General features: G+C 49.4%; 1 protein-coding gene across 4 annotated transcripts in view; it reads left to right on the forward strand.

Annotated features, from left to right (window-relative positions):
- Positions 1-257: 257 nt before the first annotated feature.
- arhgap12b (Rho GTPase activating protein 12b) overlaps positions 258-23,955 on the forward strand; it is an 80,802-nt gene continuing 57,104 nt past the window's right edge. For all 4 annotated transcript variants that reach the window (XM_068343940.1, XM_068343941.1, XM_068343943.1 and 1 more), the window contains exons 1-2: positions 258-386; positions 10,187-10,942. In XM_068343940.1, the coding sequence (XP_068200041.1) occupies positions 10,268-10,942 (675 nt within the window). In that variant the 5' untranslated portion in view covers positions 258-386; positions 10,187-10,267. The remainder of the gene's footprint in view (positions 387-10,186; positions 10,943-23,955) is intronic.

The following is a 23,955-nucleotide window of genomic DNA, read 5'->3' on the forward strand; positions in this document are numbered from 1 at the left end:
CGGGTTCTATTCTCACCATCAGAGAACAGGAACACGTGTGAAGACCAAACACGTGGTCTAACGTTAGCCCGGAGCTAACGCGGCTAGCGGCCACAGCTTCAGGGGGGCGGGAGGAGACAGCCTGGGGTTAGAGGGACATTATTCATGATGTAATTCTACTCTCCGCTGCTCTGCGGTGTTTCTCTGGTGCCGGTCGGTCAGACCTTTACTTTGAAGGGCCGGAGCGGAAGTGCGGTTCCCGCCGCCAGCTTGCCGCAGCGCGGGGGCGGGAACGGATCTCTGAGCTCCGCTGCGGACTCGGTGCAGAAGCTCCAGGGAACCGGGAGGAGAGCGGGTCGGGACCCCCCGGCGGAGAGCGGACCCCCCCGCAGCGGTGAAGGCTGAAGGTCAGTGCTCCGGTTCTCGCGGGGGGGTTCCGGTCGTCGTTCCGCGGGAGGACGCTGCCTCCCGTCGGACTCACTTTGTTGCCATGCACGCTGTTTCAGATGGGGGGGTCAGGGAAGGGGGGGTGAACGACATGAACCTGCAGGAAACTCTGACGACATGATGACGTCACGATGGAGCATTAATCACCATTATTGATGATTGGATGATTGATCACTCCACGTGGGGCAGCCCCTCCAGCCACTGCGGGCTCGTTTATCGCGGTGTGTCCGTGATGGGGGAGGGGGGGTCCGTCCGTCCTTGTGCCCCCCCCCCCCGGGTCCTGGGGGTGTCGGTGCTCTGTGGTGAACGTGTGTGAAACTCCTTTGTTGTTTCCTCTGCAGTCCGTGTGTGTGGGGGGGGTCCACCCCCCATCTCTGCCCCTCACTGCCCCCAAGGCATACTGCCCCTCAGACCCCACAGTGTACCCCCCCGCTGCTCCTGGGCTGTGGCTGTGGATGGAGGGCTGCTCCACATGTTTGGGTGGGGGCGAGGGGGGGTACATCTGTTTAGAGTCAGGCGGGGGGACAAAGGCAGGCCTCTAGATGCTTCTCCAGTGACAGTCTGCCCCCCCCCACCAGTTCCTGCCCCCCAGTGGCTGAAGGTCCTGAACTGGGTCCTGATTCTGGTGCTGGTCCAGGTGTGAACGCTGTGGGGGGGTCGATAAACTGGACTTAAGGCTGTTCACAGAATGTCCTCAAGCTGATTGGACGTGTCAGGACTATTGATCAGCTGATCAGGACTATTGATCAGCTGATCAGGACTATTGATCAGCTGATCAGGACTATTGATCAGCTGATCAGGACTGTGATATGTTATTGTTCTTACTTTGCATTATGATCAGACTGGTTCCATTGATCAGTGGTGATTTAGCCGTTAGCTGTTGTGTTAGCCTTTAGCAGCTGACTGTCCTGAGTGGGGGGGTTAGCTTCTCTTTTTCTTTGGGGGAGAAAAACCAAACATCACAGAGCTGAGCTCACATGTCAGTTAAAGTCAGTTAAAGTCAGTTAAAGTCAGTTAAAGTCAGTTAAAGTCAGTTAAAGTCAGTTAAAGTCAGTTAAAGTCAGTTAAAGTCAGTTAAAGTCAGTTAATCCTCTCCTCTCCTTCCAGACCATCTCTCCTCCATCAGTCTTCTGGTCGTTAGGGTTAGGGTTAGCTGCCCTCCAGCTGATTTCTCAGGTTGTCTCCTTTCCCGTTACCATGGAGATTCCATCTGAGGCTTGTTGGTGATTTCCTCAGAGTGTTCCTGGTCCATCACCAACCAGCTCCTCCTCTGTCTGGTCTAGCACCAGGAGCCAGTGTGACTAAGCCACGGTGGCTCCTTGTAAAATAATTGATTAAGCCACAAAAAGCCACATTCTGTGTCCAAGACAGCGGCGCAGCGCGGACGACCAACGCTTGTTGTGGGGGGGCGTGGGGAGGATACCCCCCACAGGGGGGTCCGGGGGCCCTCCCCTGGAAAATGTTTAGAAAACAGGGTTGTTTTCCTGCATTCTGAGGACAACATCTTGTGTTCAGTTCACCTCCAAAAACCCCCTAAAGCCAGCAGCTGAAGCTGAACTCTCTTTATTTCTGTCCTACTTTATGCAGGAATGAATGTGAGATTCAACCATTGAAAACTTCATTCACTCTGAAGATACAGTCAGACTAAATATTACTCAGTGTTTACTGGTAGGTTACTGAGACTAGAAGACATTTGAACTTTGACCACCACCAACACCATTGGTATGACATAGTTTAGTTTATTTTACTTTTTTAATTCAATAACATGATTTTTCATTTCAATTTAAAAAGACATATAAAACATCAAGCGAGGTGAAAACACATTTACATCATCGCTGGTTATTCCTGCTGGTCAGAGGGAACAAAAGTCTAAGACTACAAACAAGTATTGATAATATCTTTCATTGACCTTCTGATCGGTCTGTCTTCCCCCCCCCCCAGCATTCACCATTTGTTTATTAATGAGGACTTTAACACAAACTCTACTAGAAAACACTGGATTCTTTTGATCGATGGTCCTCTCCTTGTCTTACACCAATTCACAGGTTCAGCTTGTAAAAATAGAATCTTTTTGATTTTCATTGGATGAGAGGAGGTCATGACCCGAGTGCATATTTAGTGATCAGGAGTGTTTTGGTCACTTCGGCTATTTCTGTCGGCCACTATTTCCGTCGGCATGTGCCGACGGAAATAGTGGTGCTAGCGAGAGACAAAGTTTGTTATCGCTCGGGGATTTTCACGAGTCCAAAAAAGTTTCAAGTTTTTGCCTTTTTTTCCTAAAAATAAGAACGCCACTGTGGCTACACAGTCTTAAAACCTTGTAGCCAATCTGGAATTTACTTCGCCTATGGCGACGTGGCGAATGGCTAACGCAAGCCCAGTCTGGTCGTCACTGGGATCTTTTCCTGCTCGTTGCCACCAGTCTTCATGGATGTTCTGTTTGGTCGAAATAAGCCAAGGATGAAGCAAAGACGATGTTTGACAGATGACGGAAGCTTCTTCATGGTGTTGGAGGTCAGCTTCCATGTTTCAGAACCAACAAAAGAACAGAGTTCACACTGAAGGTTCTCAGCTTCATCCATGAGGAGATGCTCTGTGATCTCCAGACAGGCTCAGCGTGTAAAGGCAGCTCATGCTTCTCTACACGCCTCAGCATCTTCCAACGTCCAGTAGTGATGAAGAAGGAGGAGATTGGGTGGATTAGCATGTCCAGCTACCCCAGAAATATTCCCCCCCAATGGCACCACGACCAACCTGGAAGGAATGGAAGAGCTGAACATCAAAATGATGCAGAGGCCAGGTGGTCTGAGCTGCTACAGGTGGTCTGAGCTGCTACAGGTGGTCTGAGCTGCTACAGGTGGTCTGAGCTGCTACAGGTGGTCTGAGCTGCTACAGGTGGTCTGAGCTGCTACAGGTGGTCTGAGCTGCTACAGGTGGTCTGAGCTGCTACAGGTGGTCTGAGCTGCTACAGGTGGTCTGAGCTGCTACAGGTGGTCTGAGCTGCTACAGGTGGTCTGAGCTGCTACAGGTGGTCTGAGCTGCTACAGGTGGTCTGAGCTGCTACAGGTGGTCTGAGCTGCTACAGGTGGTCTGAGCTGCTACAGGTGGTCTGAGCTGCTACAGGTGTGACAGCTACATTTAAGATGATGAAGACGCAGATTTTTGTCCCTCAAGCACTTTTCTCAAAACTGCTTTAGAACCATTTTAATTAACTTGAATCCCCAATCTCACAACTGGAAAAAGACCAGACCATGTTGATGCTTTCGTCAGAGAAACACCCAGGAGCAGGAAGCTCCCAGCTGAGATGTTTCTGCTCAGAGAAGAGTCCAGACTCCCAGAATCACTGACAACTAGAAGGAACATACGAACTGAGAACTTTACTCATCTTATATACAAATAAGCCTTTTTAAATGTGGATTGTAAAATACAATCTACCCTGTTGTCTCTTATTGGAGCAGGTCTTCAGACAGGTTTAATCAAAGGCAGGAATTGTGACTACAGCACAAGAAGACTTTAATATTATCCATCATTGTAAAGTGCTGTTGTTTGCATGGATGCCAAAAAGGCCTTTTATTGGACCAAATGTGAACACGTGTCTGAAGTCATGACACCATTCAGCATTGGGACAAATTACAGGAGGTGGATAAAACTTGAGTCAAAGCAGCTTCAGTCTGACTTCTGGTCTTGTTTCAGCTCCTCTTAAGTCACCAGAGGACCAGATGAAGGAGAGTGATCTCCTGATTGGTTGGTATCATTGAAACTTCAGCTGTCAGACAAAATACTGACAGAACATTGAAGGAGCAGCTATTTGCAAAAAGCACAAGATTGTTTTATATGCTGATGACATTCTTTTGGCTGTAACAGAAAGTTTTACCATTCCTGAGTAGATTACACGTTTTGGTTTAATATTGAGGTGTAATTTTGACAAATCAGGAATAGTGTCCCAGCGTTTCAATGGAAGCACTTAATATGATGGAAGTTTTTGATTGGCTCTAGCAGGAGTTACATGTGTAGGAATTCCATTTAGCCCCAGTATTAATCAGCTGTATGTAGAAAACAATGAACCGTTCATAGAGAACCTACAAGGAGCTTTACCAGGATGGAAGAACTTTATTTCTCTGGTAGAATTGATAGATCTAATTAAGATTATAGTCTTTCCACAAATTGTGTGTGCTACATCTATGCTGGTTGTGATTTTAAAATCAGATGATGTCAAAACAGTCAGTGAAGCAGGTAGAAAGCCTAAACTATAATTACACATGTTACAACCGCCAAAAGAACAAAACTGCCCAAACAAGCTAGAACGGTCGTGTCGTGCTGAACAAGGAATCAAGATCTCCTGAGCTGGAGCTGAGACGGGAACCAGTCGACCCTCCACCGGTAAACCACTAACCGTCTGAAGGAGCTGAGACGGGAACCAGTCGACCCTCCACCGGTAAACCACTAACCGTCTGAAGGAGCTGAGACGGGAACCAGTCGACCCTCCACCGGTAAACCACTAACCGTCTGAAGGAGCTGAGACGGGAACCAGTCGACCCTCCACCGGTAAACCACTAACCGTCTGAAGGAGCTGAGACGGGAACCAGTCGACCCTCCACCGGTAAACCACTAACCGTCTGAAGGAGCTGAGACGGGAACCAGTCGACCCTCCACCGGTAAACCACTAACCGTCTGAAGGAGCTGAGACGGGAACCAGTCGACCCTCCACCGGTAAACCACTAACCGTCTGAAGGAGCTGAGACGGGAACCAGTCGACCCTCCACCGGTAAACCACTAACCGTCTGAAGGAGCTGAGACGGGAACCAGTCGACCCTCCACCGGTAAACCACTAACCGTCTGAAGGAACTATCACTCTATTCAAGAGAAGGTTCATTATCTTCAGCACTGGAAGATCATCCTGTGTTTGGATCACAGACAGCAGATAGAATTAGAATTTACCACAACACTGACAATAGGTCATAGGTCAATGGGACTTAACTTTTAAGAGGAATATTTGACTCTGAACTTTAAATTGATGACCATTGAAAGGCAGTGAAGACAGGTGTGGACGGATTCAGAATAATAAGACAGGGATAACCCCTGGAGGCCCAGCTGTTCATGCAGGACGTTAGTGTGTGTGTGTGTGTGTGTGTGTGTGTGTGTGTGTGTCCAGGCTTCAGCCCCCGTCAGACCTGTTGCACCCCCAACACGCTCTGAAATAACCAGACACCCCTCAGAACGCTGGAGGACAGTTTGCTCAGCTACGAGTGCTTCAGAGGATTCTTCTAGGATTCCCTTCAAACGTTGGTGTGACGATCTCACCTCAGCTGTCAGGAAAAGACCAGCAACACCCCCACTGGGCGACCACTGCAGGATGGACAACACACAACCACCCTGGGTTTCAGTGAAGGGATATATATGTGGAATTTATCTGGAATGTTGTTCCAACAGAATTAAAGTGCAAATGGATCTGAAAACATTGAGAATGAGAAGGAAAAACACTGGCTGGAACAAATCCACCTCTGTCAACATCATTGATCACTGTATGTACACACACACACACACACACACACACACACACACACACACACACACACACACACACACACACACACATTAATTAATTAATTAATTAATTAATCTAATTAATCACATTTTAATCTCATACCTGCTAAAGGCCCCCAAATAAAGAATGTGAATTCTAAGACATTACAAAATTGTAGTTCATGACTAATCAATAGAATACACCAAGAAGAGAAGATTGAAATCCACATTTTTATTGGTTAAGTGTGTTTTATAAATGAAATTAAAAAGAAAAAAGGCCAAACACATCAGAAAACCAATGAGGCCAGGTGTATTTCTGAAAAATGTAATACGAATACAGTTAAATAAAATAAATACAATTCAGAAATAAAATAATCTGAGTCTCAAACAGGCACAGAAGCAGACTCTCAATCAGAATGAATATAAAGCTGACTCAATACAGCAATTCACCATGAATAGTAGAACATGTCTCTAGATAAGGAAACTAAATAGTAAGATGTCAACAGGCTTTTCCTTTAAAGGGTGAGATAACGTTCAACTCTGTGTCCTTCACATGTTTTACATTTAAATGATACGTTAGTCTGGAGCTGCTTCAGTGATACGAAGATTCTCTTTACAAAAGGTACAAATAACAATAACAATAATAACAATAACAACAACAACAATAATAATAATAATAACATCAATAATAATAATAATAATAATAATGGATTAGATTTCTATAACGCTTTTCTGGACCCTCAAAGACTCTTTCCATCGGATCCATTATTCATCCACTCCTCCTTCATAGCTGGTGGTGGTAACTACGTGTGTAGCCACATCTGCCCTGGGGCAGACTGACGGAGGGTCTACGGGGCAGAATCACTGCGTTTTTGCTGATAGTCCGTCTTTGTTCTCTTTAGAAATAAACTTTCCTCCCAAAGGTCCCAGTGGTCTTGCCTCGCTCTCCTGTGTCGCGTCCATCTCTGTTGTCAGTCTTCCTGCTTCTGACTAGAGGGGCAGGTAGGAAGTGATGTCACAGCAGCCTACGGGTCCCTCAATGAGACAAATTTAAAATGCTTACACATTGACTTGCCACTCACAAATAATTGCCTTAATTTTTATAGCGCGTTAATTTGCAGCGTAATTAATTAATCTAACGCGTTAAAGTGACAGCCCTAGGTTTTTTTTATTGGGCGAGAGGAGGTCATGACCCGAGTGTATATTTAATGATCGGGAGCGTTCAGGTCACTGCTGCTATTTCCGTCGGCATGCGGAAATAGCAGCATACTATTGTTTTCTTCTGTTATCGCTCGGGGATTTTCGCGAGTCCAAAAAAGTTGTAAGTTTTAGACTTTTTTTCCTTAAAATAAGAACTCACTGTGGCTACACAGGATAAAAACCTTGTAGCCATATGGAATTTACTTCGCCTATGGCGAAGTGGCGAATGGCTAGAGCAAGACGAGCCTGTAGTGAAACGACACTCCTGTTGGTGCAGCAGCAGAGCCAACAGCCAATAGGAGAGCAGGAGGCCGGTCGTCACGCAGCATCACTGATGAGCGACGCCTCCTGACTTCTGGCTCCTCTGGTGATGGTGTGAACGGTCTCTGTGGTGATGGTGTGAACGGTCTCTGTGGTGATGGTGTGAACGGTCTCTGTGGTGATGGTGTGAACGGTCTCTGTGGTGATTGTGTGAACGGTCTCTGTGGTGATGGTGTGAACGGTCTCTGGTGATGGTGTGAACGGTCTCTGTGGTGATGGTGTGAACGGTCTCTGGTGATGGTGTGAACGGTCTCTGTGGTGATGGTGTGAACGGTCTCTGTGGTGATGGTGTGAACGGTCTCTGGTGATGGTGTGAACGGTCTCTGTGGTGATGGTGTGAACGGTCTCTGGTGATGGTGTGAACGGTCTCTGTGGTGATGGTGTGAACGGTCTCTGGTGATGGTGTGAACGGTCTCTGTGGTGATGGTGTGAACGGTCTCTGGTGATGGTGTGAACGGTCTCTGGTGATGGTGTGAACGGTCTCTGGTGATGGTGTGAACGGTCTCTGTGGTGATGGTGTGAACGGTCTCTGTGGTGATGGTGTGAACGGTCTCTGGTGATGGTGTGAACGGTCTCTGGTGATGGTGTGAACGGTCTCTGTGGTGATGGTGTGAACGGTCTCTGGTGATGGTGTGAACGGTCTCTGTGGTGATGGTGTGAACGGTCTCTGTGGTGATGGTGTGAACGGTCTCTGTGGTGATGGTGTGAACGGTCTCTGTGGTGATGGTGTGAACGGTCTCTGGTGTGAATGGGGGGGTCACGTGAGGACTCATGACAGAATCTCCACACAAATAGAAATGATAGAAACAACAACGTCTGAACGTCTGAGACACAGCCATTCAGGAAGGCTGACGGCATTCTGACACGCGTGTGGAGCCAGGCCCCGACAGGAGTGTGTGTGTGTGTGTGTGTGTGTGTGTGTGTGTGTGTGTGTGTGTGTGTGTGTGTGTGTTTTAGCCCGTTGTGAACTCATAGCTCACCTCTGGGGGTCTTACTCTCGTGTCCAGACACCTCCCTCCACCGTGAGTCTATTCTGGGGGCGTAGCTGTCAGTCTGAGCTCCAGTGTGTACACACTCCTGACATAAGGATGGACCCATTATAGATCCAAGCGCATGTTTCACGCCTCACTAGAGCACCTGCTTTTACCGCTCGCCCTTCAGGACGTCAGTCTGCGGCGCTGCTATTTCAGGAGAAAGGAGCAGGACGTCGGTTCACCCACCCCAGGTCCGTTCACCCACCCCAGGTCCGTTCACCCACCCCAGGTCCGTTCACCCACCCCAGGTCCGTTCACCCACCCCAGGTCCGTTCACACAGCCTGTTCATGCCAGAACTGGGTCGCCTGTATGGTGGTGTTCACATGAGAAGTACAGATGGGGGTGGGGTGGGGTCATTGCTGTACGGCGCCCCCAGTGGATGTTGGAACCTTGCAGGATTTACACCTTTATAAACGGACAGGCTGGGGGGGGTCACCCTGGACAGGATAAAAAAGATTTGACAACAGAAAAGAGGAATGAAACAGGCTGATAGTCACAGAACACAACCAGCTACAAATGAGTGAAGCAACACGTGCGGTGGTTCCTTATGTCCACGGAGGATCACCATGGTGGCACTACTGTTATACATTTATTGTTACTGTTATTGTTACTGTTATTATTATTGTGTTGTTAATCTGTACATGCGGTATCTATTGCTTCGTCTGTCCACTCCTGGAAGAGGGGTCCCTCCTCTGCAGTCTTCCTGAGGTTTCTCCCATCCATTTTTTCCCCTGTTAAAAGGGTTTTTGGGGGGAGTTGTTCCTTATCCGATGCGAGGGTCGCACTGCTTGCAGTGCACAAAGGTCAGAGGGATATCGTCCATGTGCAGATTGTAAAGCCCTTTGAGACATTGTTTGTGAATCTGGGCTATATAAAATAAATAAACTTGAAATAAACTTGAATAAACTTGAAACTACTGCATGGTCCCCATGTAGGGCTTCAGAGGGGTCTTGGGGTTCCCCAGTGTTAGACGGAGTCACTTATGTCCTGATAGAATCTCAGAGGAGGTCTGTGGTCAGATTGGACAGTCTATGGGTCGTTTGCATAAAAACAAACATCACTGAAACGATGACGATGACCTTCATCCTAAACAGCTTTTCAGGAGGGGTGGGGCTCCAGCTGCCCCCTACTCACATGTTGTACATAAACAGAGGAGATCACCCCCCCTCCCTTTGGGTCATCCTGACTGTTTTCTCACTGCATCAGTACTAACCATCAAGCTGTAGAGCAGTCCTCTCTGGAATGGCACCTCCTTTATTTTTGGATGCGGTCACGGAGGGAACCCGGCTCCAGGGAGCGATTGTGCTCATTGGATCACATGTTGGATCAGCGTGTGCAGTCACGTTGTCGTCACCGGCAGCTCCCCTGATGGTGATCAGGTTACCGGCTGGTAGAGGTGTGTGTTACCAGCAGTGTGGTGTGTGCTGTCCTGTGGTGTTCTCTACTGGCCCACAGAGAACAGTGTGGAGGTAGACTCAGACAGAATGAGACCTCTACAGCAGCTCTCTGTGGTTTGATGTTATTCAGGTGAGTAATAATGATGGTGTGACAGGAATAGCAGCTCTTTTGTGTGTTCTGACAGGTGTGTGTTGATTTTTGAGCTTTCTCGTACCTTAAACAGGTAACTCGTGACAGTTTAAAAGTACATAAATGCTTCCCTTGTCTGTTTGATCTCCTGCAGTTTCCAGTCAGACATGACGAGCCCCCCAGGCCTGGGTCGCTGAGCATTAAGGGGAACGTTTTGACACTTCATCCAGCAGTAATGGCTGACAAAGAGAGGCTTCCCATGTCCCCTGGCCAGGCCTACATTGAGGTGGAGTACGACTACGAGTACAAGGCCAAAGACAAGATGGTGACCATCCGCCAGGGGGAGTGGTACACGCTGGTGAAGAAAACCAACGAGGACTGGTGGCAGGTGAGGAAGGAAGAAGGCACCAAAGCATTCTACGTACCGGCTCAGTATGTCAGGGAGGTCCGTCGGGCTCTCATGCCCCCCCAGAGGCCGTCCTTGAGGGCCAAACCGACTGTCCTGGATATCTGCCAGGCATCCAATGAAAACCTCAACAGACCCCAGCCAGAGATGTTCAGCTTCGGGCGTCCGTCGCCCTCCTCCACGCCATCGCCATCGTCCGATGGAGTCGCACCACCTGTCCTGTCTAAGGATGCTAACCAGAATGTGGGAAGCCCCCTCCACTGCAAGGTGGTGGCCGAACTGGTGCTCCTTCACAACAACAACCATCACAACGGCAGCAGTTCCACGGTGCCAAAGACAGGGACGGATTCGCCTCAGCTCAGATTCGGGAACAACCACAACAAAAGTCCAGACAGCGACAAGACTTCCTCACTGGTGGAGCCCCCTGGAGACGGGCTGAACAAACTGCACAACGACTCCGAGTCCGGGGACGAGCTGAGCAGCAGCTCCACCGAACACATGCAGGTCAGTCCTTACCCTAATGCAGGTCAGTCGTTACCTCCATGCAGGTCAGTCCTTACCCCAATGCAGGTCAGTCTTTACCCCAGTGCAGGTCAGTCCTTACCTCAATGCAGGTCAGTCCTTACCCCAATGCAGGTCAGTCTTTACCCCAATGCAGGTCAGTCCTTACCCCAATGCAGGTCAGTCCTTACCCCAATGCAGGTCAGTCCTTACCCCAATGCAGGTCAGTCTTTACCCCAATGCAGGTCAGTCCTTACCCCAATGCAGGTCATTCTTTACCCCAATGCAGGTCAGTCCTTACCCCAATGCAGGTCAGTCTTTACCCCAATGCAGGTCAGTCCTTACCTCAGTCTCTCTAGAAAAGGTGTTGTTTTGTTTTTGTCAATTTCTTTTGGCGGAAATCTACAAAGAGACCACAATGCTAGGTGTCCTCCGAAGGTGTGTGTTTGCTGCCGTCAGAACAGGAAGTAGTGTTGACTCACAACTGCCACTGCTCTCTTTCTTTGTAATCTCGGTTGTGAATTCCGTTCCTTTTCTTTCACTACAGCTGAATCCTTCCCACACACGTGTCCTTGTCCACATCAGACTCTGGTTTAGCCGTTGGGCGCTGGCATGTTTCTGTCTCTTGTTGGGTCAGCCCTTCACTCCTGTCATAATGTTCTGATTCATCAGAAGCAGCAACAGTTGCAGTTACTTAGTTTTTCTGGTACTCTTGAAACATCATTTGTATAGATGTGCATTTTTAATGAGATGTTGGGTCATTAAAGAAGAAATGTTCTGTTTGTAGTTTCACTGCTGAAGGACGATTTTAACCACATTAACCCGTGGAGATATTGATCAAACCTCGGTGGTCATGTGGTTTTGGAGCACTCCTTTTGATTTTAAAAAAATATTTCTTAATGTCCTTGTTCAGGAAAGTGTGTAAAGGTATTGAATCTAAATGCAAAGACAGTCCTGTCCCTCCCCCACCCTGCTGTCCCTGGACTGACAGCTCAGTCTCCTGCCACCTCCGCTTTAATTCTAAGTAGAATGGATAGAAAGCGGCAGGAATTAGAGCTTATCCTTCATCCCCTGTCTCAAAGGTAGATCAATCTTAGCAGGAGGTTTCCAGACGGTGGAGGTCGACACAACTCCACTCTTCACCGTCTATTTTTGGGGTGTCTTTCTCGACGTGGTCAGCTTGTTTGAAAGCTCTAAGAGCCGCTTGTGCTCTTTGTTCAACGGACTTCAGCAGCCTCCCCTACCAGAGCGAACAAAGAGAGAGGCTTGAATAGAAAGTAGGTCATTTCTGGAAGATCCGTCTGTTGCCCCCAGTTGCCCCGCCGTGGGGATCACCGTGTGAGTGCGAGTGTGTGTGAGTGGGAATGCCCATGTGCTCTTTGCCATGTCGAGAAATGGAAAGTGAGAATGGAAGCACAGCTTTCAGAGTTTGTGGGTCACGGTTGACACCCTTCAGTCGGTGGCATTAAGGCGATAAAGGGGGTGTTTTCAGTGTTTCTGCCTGCTTTCACAACTCTTTAGAATTAATTTCATGCTTGTCAAACCACACGAGCCAAAATAAACACATTTCACTTTCAAGACATCATATTTACATGGGAGTCTTATAGGGTGTCTTTTTTGGGGTGGGATGGTGGGGGTAGGGGGGTAAAACAGTCCGGACTGGGCCAGAGCTCCCTGTGAAGCCCATCTTTGATGGAAGCCACCGCCTCACTCTTTGTGTCTTTTGTGATGCTGTGTTCGTTTGTCCCGTGTGGCTTCCTGCCAGACTAATGAAAGACTCCGACTACAAACCGGCGTCTTTGAACTCCCCTCTTTGACTGCTTCCTGTTCTTGCTCGGGTGGAGACGGACTGGGCCCGCTGGAGGGGGGAGACAGGATCCAGTTGTGGCAAAACAGGAACAAAAGCATTCTGGAGACCACAGCTTCATTGCTGACATCAGTTTTTATGCTGGTTCATTAGATGGCATCACCAGCCCTACGGGGGCACAGGCGTCAACTGTAGGTCGGTCCCAGGGCCGGATATCAGAAAATAAAAACTCATTTATTGGACAACATCCAGAAACATGCAGCACAGGTGAATGGGTCGGTTCCCAATTGTCCGTAGGTGTGTGTGAGTGTGTGTGAGTGTGTGTGAGTGTGTGTGAGTGAGTGTTCGTCTTTTGTGTGGTTCCGTGATGTGCTGCCTACGTGTCGGGAGCGTTTCGCTGCCTCAAGCCCATAAGTCCACCGGGATACGCTCCAGCAACCCCCGTGACCCACACAGGCAGAGTTGTACGGAAAATGACTCAATGCATGAAAATCATTCTTTTAACATACTTTCATTTTCTTTTTTTGGAACAGTGAGCAGCTCGTAGTGTTCTGACATTGTAAGTCTAGAAACAAATGTGATTAAAGCGACTTTGCTCACTGGTGCAGTGTCCTCGTGTGCGTGTGTCCTTGAGTCTTTGACGCACATTTTAGGCAAGAACGCATGAGCGTCCCTGGGACACAAGCCTTAAATACACCTCCATTCAACAAAATATTCACAAGTTATCCATTTTTCCACTTAAATTTCTAGCCTGGAAATCTCCATTATGTTTTGATCTAGTTTCTCCTCAGGAGACTCACCTGTGTGATTCTACCTGATTACAATCGACCAATCAGCAACACGTCTGCTGGTTTTAATGCTGCAGTGAGAGAGGAGTTAGTCAGACCCTCCAGAGAACAAGAAGAGTCCTGTTGGGTTTGTCTGTCTGTTAAAACGCTTTGGAACGTCTGCTGGTGGGATTAAGAGATAGACTAATAAAGGGTGATTGATTGATTGATTGATTGATTGATCACCATGTCTCCAAAAAAGATGCAAAAGTTGGAGAAAAAGCAAATGACAATGAGTGTTTTCTAGGATTAAAAACATTAAAAAGTTAATGAAAAAGACGGATATTACTACAGATATTACTACAGATAATACTACAGATAATACTACAGATATTACTACAGATATTACTACAGATAATACTACAAATAATACTACAGATGTTACTACAGATGTTACTACAGATAATACTACATATAATACTACAGATGTTACTACAGATGTTACTACAGATATTACTAAATGTGTGTGGAGGTTCTGTCACCTTGGTCCAGTGTCCTCAGGAGAAAATATGAATTAAAGGAAAAGAAAAGTATTGAATGAAAAGCAAAAGTGAGAAAAAAACTATTACATAGTTCTTTGTTTCCAAAACTGTTTTCTTAAATGACTACCAGACTTTAACATTTTGACATACATACTTTTTTATTTTATTTAAATAGTTTTAATGTTATTAATAAAACTATTAAAATTAAGTTTGTTTAGTTTTTATATTGTACTATTGGCTAAACTCAATTCTTGCGTTGCTTCTAGCGTCAGATTTGTCATCTTCAGATCACCACCTCTGTATCCGCCACAGCGGGTCACGGGGCGCCGGAGCCTATCTCGGCAGCATAGGGCGTGAGGGGGACACTCCAGGCACGACGCCAGTGCACCGCGGAGCCACACATAAAGACACACAACCACGCACACACACACTCATTCCTACTAGCAATTTGGAGCGGCCAATCAACCCGAAGCGCATGTTTCTGGAGGGGGGAGGAGGCCGGAGAACCTGGAGAGAACCCCCCAGACACGGGGAGAGCATGAGGGCTCCGCACATAGCGGGACTCGAACCCGGGTCCGCTGTGTTGTGAGGCGGCCACACAGCCGTCCTCCTGAGTCCGTCCCCCCTCCCCCCTCATCTAAGACAACAGGCTGTGTTATTATGGGATGGCCCAATAACCATCTTGTCTTTACATCTGGAGAACTTGGCAGTGGAACAGAGATTTTAAAGTGACACGTGTTGGGATTGGTTCAACAAACCAACGGGAGCACGTGATTGGACGATAGTTGTCCTGCCTCTGATAGGTTAATGTCCTCTTTAACACTATGGGCGGCTGAAGGCTGGTCTGTGGGGGGGTGTAGGGCTAGGGTGTGTTTCTGTCATGGGGGGGCCATGGATGTGTGTGGGGGGGTGTGTGGGCCGTTAGGGTGTGTTTCTGTCATGGGGGGGCCATGGATGTGTGTGGGGGGGTGTGTGGGGCGTTAGGGTGTGTTTCTGTCATGGGGGGGCCATGGATGTGTGTGGGGGGGTGTAGGGCTAGGGTGTGTTTCTGTCATGGGGGGGCCATGGATGTGTGTGTGCGGGTGTGTGGGCCGTTAGGGTGTGTTTCTGTCATAGGGGGGGCCATGGATGTGTGTGGGGGGGTGTGTGGGGCGTTAGGGTGTGTTTCTGTCATGGGGGGGCCATGGATGTGTGTGTGGGGGTGTGTGGGGCGTTAGGGTGTGTTTCTGTCATGGGGGGGCCATGGATGTGTGTGGGGGGGTGTAGGGCTAGGGTGTGTTTCTGTCATGGGGGGGCCATGGATGTGTGTGGGGGTGTGGGGCGTTAGGGTGTGTTTCTGTCATGGGGGGGGGGGGGGGGCATTGATGTGCTTGTCTCTCTGTCTCTTGTCTCCACTCAGTGCTGCTGCGAACAACCTTGAGCCCCCCCCCCACCACCACCACCACATAATCACACTGTGGACACCACACCAACATGTTGGGTCTACCTCAGGCAGGAGGAGGAATTATTATCATTACTGTTAACGTTACAGAAAACACATGGGGGTGTGTGTGTGTGTGTGTGTGTGTCTGTGTGTGTGTGTGTGTGTGTGTGTGTCTGTGTGTGTGTGTGTGTGTGTGTGTGTGTGTGTCTGTGTGTCTGTGTGTGTGTGTGTGTTTGTGTCTGTGTGTGTGTGTGTTTGTGTCTGTGTGTGTGTGTGTGTGTGTGTGTGTGTCTGTGTGTGTGTGTGTCTGTGTGTGTGTCTGTGTGTGTGTGTGTGTGTGTGTGTGTCTGTGTGTGTGTCTGTGTGTGTGTGTGTGTGTGTGTGTGTCTGTGTGTGTGTGTGTGTCTGTGTGTGTGTCTGTGTCTGTGTGTGTGTGTGTGTGTGTGTGTGTCTGTGTGTGTGTCTGTGTGTGTGTGTGTGTGTGTGTGTGTGTCTGTGTGTGTGTGTGTGTCTGTGTGTGTATGTGTGTGTGTGTGTGTCTGTGTGTGTGTGTGTGTGTGTGTGTGTGTGTCTGTATGTGTGTGTGTGTGTGTCTGTGTGTGTGTCTGTGTGTGCGTGTGTGTGTGTGTGTGTGAGTGTGTGTGTGTCTGTGTGTGTGTCTGTGTGTGTGTGTGTGTGTCTGTGTCTGTGTGTGTGTGTGTGTGTGTGTGTGTGTGTGTGTGTTAAGGGGGGCTGATGATCAACATGTCATGCTAATGCTACAGGTTACAGCTCTATAAGTTAGCTTTACGCTAATATTAACAGCTAATAGCCTGTTAGCTAATGAGACGTTGGTTCCTCTTCATCGTCGTCTCAAACCACAGCTTGTTTCCTTTCCCGTCGTGTTCCAGTCGTGTTCCAGTCGTGTTCCAGTCGTGTTCCAGTCGTGTTCCAGTCGTGACCCGTTGTGTTTCAGTCGTGTTGCTGTGGAGGACTGGTTCTGGAGGACTGGTTCTGGAGGACTGGTTCTGGAGGACTGGTTCTGGAGGACTGGTTCTGGAGGACTGGAAACTGCACTGCACATGTTGTTTTCTTAAAATGCTTCCACTCACTGCAGCTGTGATGTCTGGTGACGTCACGACTGACCCTGATCACCACGACTGCCCCTGTGTGTCAGGGACAGAGGCAGAGGAGGCAGAGGAAGAGAAAAATAGTTTTTAAAAAAGATTAGATATACTTTAATGATCCCAAACTGGGATGACAGATGCGTCCACAGTTGTTAATGGTTTTAATCGTCGATCTAATGGTGACTAGTGAACTGGTCGTGTCGGTCCTAATGGTGCATTTGTGTTCTCCACTTGGACATGAAGTGGATCCTCAGAGAGTTTGGAACAGAGGGACCAACTGGTTTGAAACCAGTCCACTGTGTGGTCTCTTCTCTAGCTGGCTGTACCTGAAAGGGGGGGTGTGTGTGATTAGTGATTAGTGAGACAGGCTAAAGTGTGATGAAGCCCCGGTGGGACGGCAGAGACCCGGTCGGGTCAGACGGGAATGTTTTCATGTCCGGGTGAATCTGGAGTCTGGTTGATGCTGCCAGCAGCAACAGGAACCGTCGTTCACGATGTGAGAGCACCAGAGTGTGTCACCACACACACCAGAGTGTGTCACCACACACAGAGTGTGTGTGGTGACACACTCTGTGTGTGGTGACACACAGCTACACCTAGCCGTCAGGTGTAGATGTCTGGCTGCTAGTGACTCCAGTGATCTCTGGAAGTGATTCCTGTCCCACAAAGGCTCTGGTGACCAATGACTGGCTGCTCTGGTGCACCAGTGCACTAGTTCTCATCCAGTAGTGTTTCCTCCCTGTGAAGCAGATAGTCTCCCCTGGGGGGGCCAGCAGCTCTTCATCCCACCGACCCCAACGGCACCGACACATCTGTTCCTGAGCATTCACCGACGTTCACCCGACGTTCACCTGACGTTCACCCGACGTTCACCTGATGTTCACCCGACCTTCACCCGACGCTCACCGACGTTCACCCGACGTTCACTGACGTTCACCCGACGTACACCCGACGCTCACCGACGTTCACCCGACGTTCACCTGACGTTCACCTGATGTTCACCCGACCTTCACCCGACGCTCACCGACGTTCACCCGACGTTCACCCGATGTTCACCTGACGTTCACCCGACGTTCACCCGACGTTCACCCGACGTTCACCGACGTTCACCCAACGTTCACCCGACCTTCTGCTGACGTTCACCGACGTTCACCAGACGTTCACCCAACGTTCACCCGACGTTCACCTGACGTTCACCAGACGTTCACCAGACGTTCACTAGATGTTCACCAGACGTTCACTAGAGGTTCACCAGACATTCACCAGACGTTCACCAGACGTTCACCAGACGTTCAGTAGATGTTCACCAGACGTTCATCAGACGTTCACTAGATGTTCACCAGACGTTCAACCGACGTTCACCGACGTTCACCAGACGTTCACCTGACGTTCACCCGATGTTCACCAGACATTCAGCAGACGTTCACCTAATGTTCACCAGACCTTCACTAGATGTTCACCAGACGTTCACTAGATGTTCACCAGACGTTCACCAGACGTCACCGACGTTCATGGCAGAAGTGCTGCTGGACACACATGTGCAGTATCAGAATGGTGTTCAGACGTAACCCTGACCCCCCCCCCCCATAGAGTCACATCATTGACTCCTGTAATGACTCCTGAGGTGCTCGTGTAGTGACTCCTGTAGTGACTTCTGTAAAGACTCCTGTAAAGACTCCTGTAGTGACTCCTGCACTGGCTGGAAAGGAGGCCCTGCTTGTTTTCCAGCACATACTTGACATTCCTGCCTCAGTACCTACACACACACACACACACACACACACACACACACACACACACACACACACACACACACACACACACTCCTGTCGGGGCCTGGCTCCACACGCGTGTCAGAATGCCGTCAGCCTTCCTGAATGGCTGCGTCTCAGACGTTCAGACGTTGTTGTTTCTATCATTTCTATTTGTGTGGAGATTCTGTCATGAGTCCTCACGTGACCCCCCCATTCACACCAGAGACCGTTCACACCATCACCACAGAGACCGTTCACACCATCACCACAGAGACCGTTCACACCATCACCAGAGACCGTTCACACCATCACCACAGAGACCGTTCACACCATCACCACAGAGACCGTTCACACCATCACCACAGAGACCGTTCACACCATCACCACAGAGACCGTTCACACCATCACCACAGAGACCGTTCACACCATCACCACAGAGACCGTTGACACCATCACCACAGAGACCGTTGACACCATCACCAGAGACCGTTCACACCATCACCAGAGAGACCGTTCACACCCTCACCACAGAGACCGTTCACACCATCACCACAGAGACCGTTGACACCATCACCAGAGACCGTTCACACCATCACCAAAGACCGTTCACACCATCACCACAGAGACCGTTCACACCATCACCACAGAGACCGTTGACACCATCACCACAGAGACCGTTCACACCATCACCACAGAGACCGTTCACACCATCACCAGAGACCGTTCACACCATCACCACAGAGACCGTTCACACCATCACCAGAGACCGTTCACACAATCACCAGAGACCGTTCACACCATCACCAGAGACCGTTCACACCATCACCACAGAGACCGTTCACACCATCACCACAGAGACCGTTGACACCATCACCAGAGACCGTTCACACCATCACCAGAGACCGTTCACACCATCACCACAGAGACCGTTCACACCATCACCACAGAGACCGTTGACACCATCACCACAGAGACCGTTGACACCATCACCACAGAGACCGTTCACACCATCACCACAGAGACCGTTGACACCATCACCAGAGACCGTTCACACCATCACCAGAGACCGTTCACACCATCGCCACAGAGACCGTTCACACCATCACCACAGAGACCGTTGACACCATCACCAGAGACCGTTCACACCATCACCACAGAGACCGTTCACACCATCACCAGAGACCGTTCACACCATCACCACAGAGACCGTTCACACCATCACCACAGAGACCGTTCACACCATCACCAGTTCTGCAGTTCTGGGTCATGAGCCTGTTTCTGATTGGCCCTGTCCCCTCTGGATCTACGGGGGGGTTAGCGTCAGTGGAGGGCTGAAGTAGAGCGTCTTCTTTCCCAGTAGCCCTCAGCTCTGTGTTCTCCCCCCTCCCTGTGGGTTAAGGCCTAACCCGGTTGGTGGGGGCACCGGAGTGGTGATGGGTGATGTGTTCACCATGTGGTCGTCAGACTGTCTGTGAGCAGTCGTGTCTGCAGTGATCCAGTGCACCAGACTCCTCCTGCGCTCTGATTGGTTCTGTCCGGGGAACAGCTGCTGTGTGGAAGCGTGGGAGCGTGGGCCGGTTGGAGCATCATGGGACATGTAGTGTCTCTCGTGTGCCGTTGCTACGCTAATGACCCTGTGTTGCTGCCAAAGACACGATAGATGAGCTGATGGATCAGAAGTCCTCCACTAGTCCGACTCGGACCAGGTGAGACTGGTCTGATCCACCGCCCAGCACTGGAGGTGTTGTGTTGGGGTGTGCAGGTTTGTGGATGACATCAGTTCTTCTCTTTATTCTCTCTGTAGCACCCCTCCTGTTGTCACGTGACATTAGCCGAGCGTGCTCGTGTCCACATGCAGCGTCATTTCACCACTGAATAGCTCTTCTGGAAACGGTTTTTGTCCTCAGAACTTTCCAGGAGCAGCTGTCCGTGAACAGAGACCCTACAGTGGAGCACAAAGGGGGCACACAGAGTGTGTGAAGGGCACCGCTGTGGGTCCGTCTGGATCCTCTTCCAGCTCTCAGATTTGTACCCAAACAGTCATTAAACAGCAAATCCAATGTTAGCATCAACACATGTCCCAGAATCCCTCAGACTTCCAGCACAGCAGGAAGTCAGCGGTGGACGTTTCCTCAGAGCGGGTCACCAACGGTTCACCAGGAGGCTGCTCAGTGTTCTCAACAGGGCCGTCCACGGGGTCGTTGTGTTTTACTGAACACAAGGAACTCCCAGCATCCATCAGTGACACGGGTCTGCTGCCGTGGACGAGGACACGCATGTGGCAGCGTTCCCTCACGCCCTGCTGGCTGCTGCACGCCTGTTCAAAACCTTTTCTCACGGCTGATTGGCAGCTTAGATTGTTATGTGAGGCCAGGATTTTATATATCAATAACAATATTGATCTGAAACCGATCAGTACAAAATGTTCTGTGATGCTGTGTGAGTGGAAGGTTTTAGCAGGACTTTTCCTGACAGTAGTTCTGTCCCTCCGTCCTGACGTGGTCCGGTCAGTGTTGTCTCACCTGAACAGAAGCACAACCGTGTTTCAGAATGTTTCCCGTGTTTCAGCCCCGGGCTCCTCTCTCTGTTGTCACAATACTTCAGGCCCGTTTCCACTTCACTGCTTCACTTGAGTTCAGTGGGGTTGTGAACACATGAACACATGGTGCTGTTGATGTGGGGCTAAGCCAACATGATAATTACTGGATTGTCATGATGAATTATAATTTGGCATCTTTGCATTTTAGAAGTTGGCTGTTAGTGTATTTTTACTCACATCTGAATGATAAAATATGTGGAGGCACTGAGAAAAAGGGCTGGATTTAGTCATTTATGGTTCATTATTAAAACCTTTCTCCATCATTGGAGCCAAGTTCATAGCCAAGATCATAGTGATCAGGTTTAATTTTGGGTCCAAAGTGAACTGTTTGACTCCCCACCCCAGTGAAGTAACTCCAGGGTGCTGGAGGGCCTGAACCTCCGATCCAGGAGCAACAAGGTGGTTCTTGCCCCGGTTCTGGAACTCTGGGCCCACTGACTCTCACCAGGGTGGAGGGAGCATGGGAGTTTGCCCCAGCAGTTCTTCTGTACTGGTGGACCTGGAGAACGCTCACAACCACGTCTACGTCAGCATCCGTTGGGGAGAGCGTCAGGAGCGTGGGGTCGATGGTGCGACGGGTGAAACAGACTGACTGGGAACACAGACTGGTCTGTCTGGTCTGTGTCCTGGTTTGCTTCTCCTTGCAGCGAGTCAGACTGGTTTCAGTTGTGGGTGGACGTCTTGGAGTGATTTCAGATTTTATTATGAAGTCACTACAAACACAATGGTCACGGGTCCAGAACAGAACTTCAGATCCTCCTTCACTGAATCCACATCATCCTTATCTGAGTCCTCACTCACATCACTGTCCATGTGGTCCGGTCTGCTGATGTTGTACCTCCTGATCTCTGGAGACACTTGGAGTGGAGACGGGCTCTCAGGATGCAGTTTATGTACCACTGGGCTAAATGTTAACCTACCACTACCACCACACACACACACACACACACACACACACACACACACACACACACACACACACAGCGTGATGAAGAAACCTCCATTACTGTCAGGACTGACAGAAACTACCCAGAGGACCACAGGTTCTACTGGACCCACTAGTGTTACTATCATTATTTATTCTGTTCTGAGCAGCTTGTGGGGGGGACGGCGCCTTGCTCAAGGGCGCCTCGGCAGTGGCTGGGAGGTGAGCTGACACCTCCCACTGTCAGCTCACACTCCGAAGATGTCTGGCTGGAGCGGGAATCGAACCGCCGATGGCTGGGCTGTCTGGTTCCAAGACGTCCGCTCTACCGCTGAGCCACTGCCGCCCCCCCCCCCCCCCACACACACACACACTGTGACTAGTGCACAGCTTTGTGACCTGTCAGGGTCGGTCAAAGCTATGCACTAGCTTTTGATCTGTGGTCTTACTCACACTGGCCGTCTCCCTCATCTTATCTGGTTCCTGAGTGTACAAAAGTTAAATTTGACCTTGACCTGGTTTTGCCAACCTGGAGTCTTTAGGAGGACCATTCATAACCATTCACTGTTTAGATGTACGTCTGCTGGTGGAGGATCCACTCCTTCATCTTCTCGCTGCTCCTGGTGGCGTCTGAAGGAGAGTCGCTCTTTCTTAGAGTCGGTTTTTACAGCTGCTCTCCGGCCTGGGGTAGGACGCACACCAGCCGGCCAATAGGGAGGCTCGTTGTTCATCTCTCAACCAATCCGTAGGGTCCTGAGCTCAATTGATCTGAAATGTGAGGATATTTGCAACCATGGCGACATGGAAATGAGTCAGCTGCCAGGAAGACGTCAAAGAGATCAAAAGATGATTAGAATAGAGAATAATTAACACAAAGTGCTGTCTGCCATCACTTTAATGGAATACATTTGCATTTGTGCTGAATAAGCACAAAGTAAGGACACCCCCTCTGGAATAAATGATGAGGTGGATGAAGATGAAGACTATGACTCAATGTGAGCACAGAGAGCTGCTGGTCCCCACAGGAAACACCTGTTTGGAGGTATTCTGAGGGGCTGTCACTGTCGTCTTTACTCCATCAGTTCCTTGAGCAATGATCAATAACTTTGATCACATCACCCTGCTTATCACAAATTCCCACAGTGACATTTTCCAACCGTCCAACCAACCCCCCAAAGTTCCCTCAAGGAACGTGAGCTATTGTGTGGTCTCATCTGAAAAACGACTAAAATGATGGGATGGATTAGCTTGAGGTTGGCCTCCAGTGTTCTTGCCTGATGAATGAACTGAAGGTGTTTTCTGGTCCTAGAAGGTGAACCATCCACAATCTGGACCTCACTGACTGAAGATCCAGATGATCTCCTGGTTGTGTTGAAAGCATTTCTTGGTTTCCATCAGGTTTACTGTAACTCACAGAAGATAAAGTCTGAACGGCCTCGATGTCTTCAGAGCAGTTAGGGGACCTCAGGGTCACTCATTAGTGGGGACTGGGCACTATGACCTAGGGTTAGGGTTACTCTGACCTTTGCCCTGAGGGTCAGTTCATGTCATCAGCAGAGGTTAGTTTGGCTCCAGACCTCCACCTGCACCGCTCCATGGAGAACATCTCCTGGGTTGACTTCACCCCCCGTCCCTGGTGTGTGTTCTGTCAGAGCCCCGTGGACGTCTGGTTGGACAGTTTCCTTTCCTGCCGTTATTGAGTCCAATTTTATCCAATAGGAATCCTCCGTGTTGTGTGGTCACAGCACACGGGCCCATTAATATGACGTCACAGCACACGGGCCCATTAATATGACGTCACAGCACACGGGCCCATTAATATGACGTCACAGCACACGGGCCCATTAATATGACGTCACAACACACGGGCCCATTAATATGACGTCACAGCGGCTTTCGTCGCAGGAAAGACGTCAGTGTTTTTAAAAAGTCGCGGATACGCCGTCCCCACGGCAACGCAGACCCAGCGTTTTTAAAAAGTCCACCTCGGCCAGCGTTTTTAAAAAGTTGCGTTTTCGTTCCGGATATCTGCGTTGTCGTGGGAACGGAGGCGTCAACGCAACAAAAAAGTTGTGTTTGTAAAATATCCGTTA

This window comes from Antennarius striatus, chromosome 20, assembly GCF_040054535.1.
Source record: "Antennarius striatus isolate MH-2024 chromosome 20, ASM4005453v1, whole genome shotgun sequence".
Classification (NCBI taxonomy): Eukaryota; Metazoa; Chordata; class Actinopteri; order Lophiiformes; family Antennariidae; genus Antennarius; species Antennarius striatus.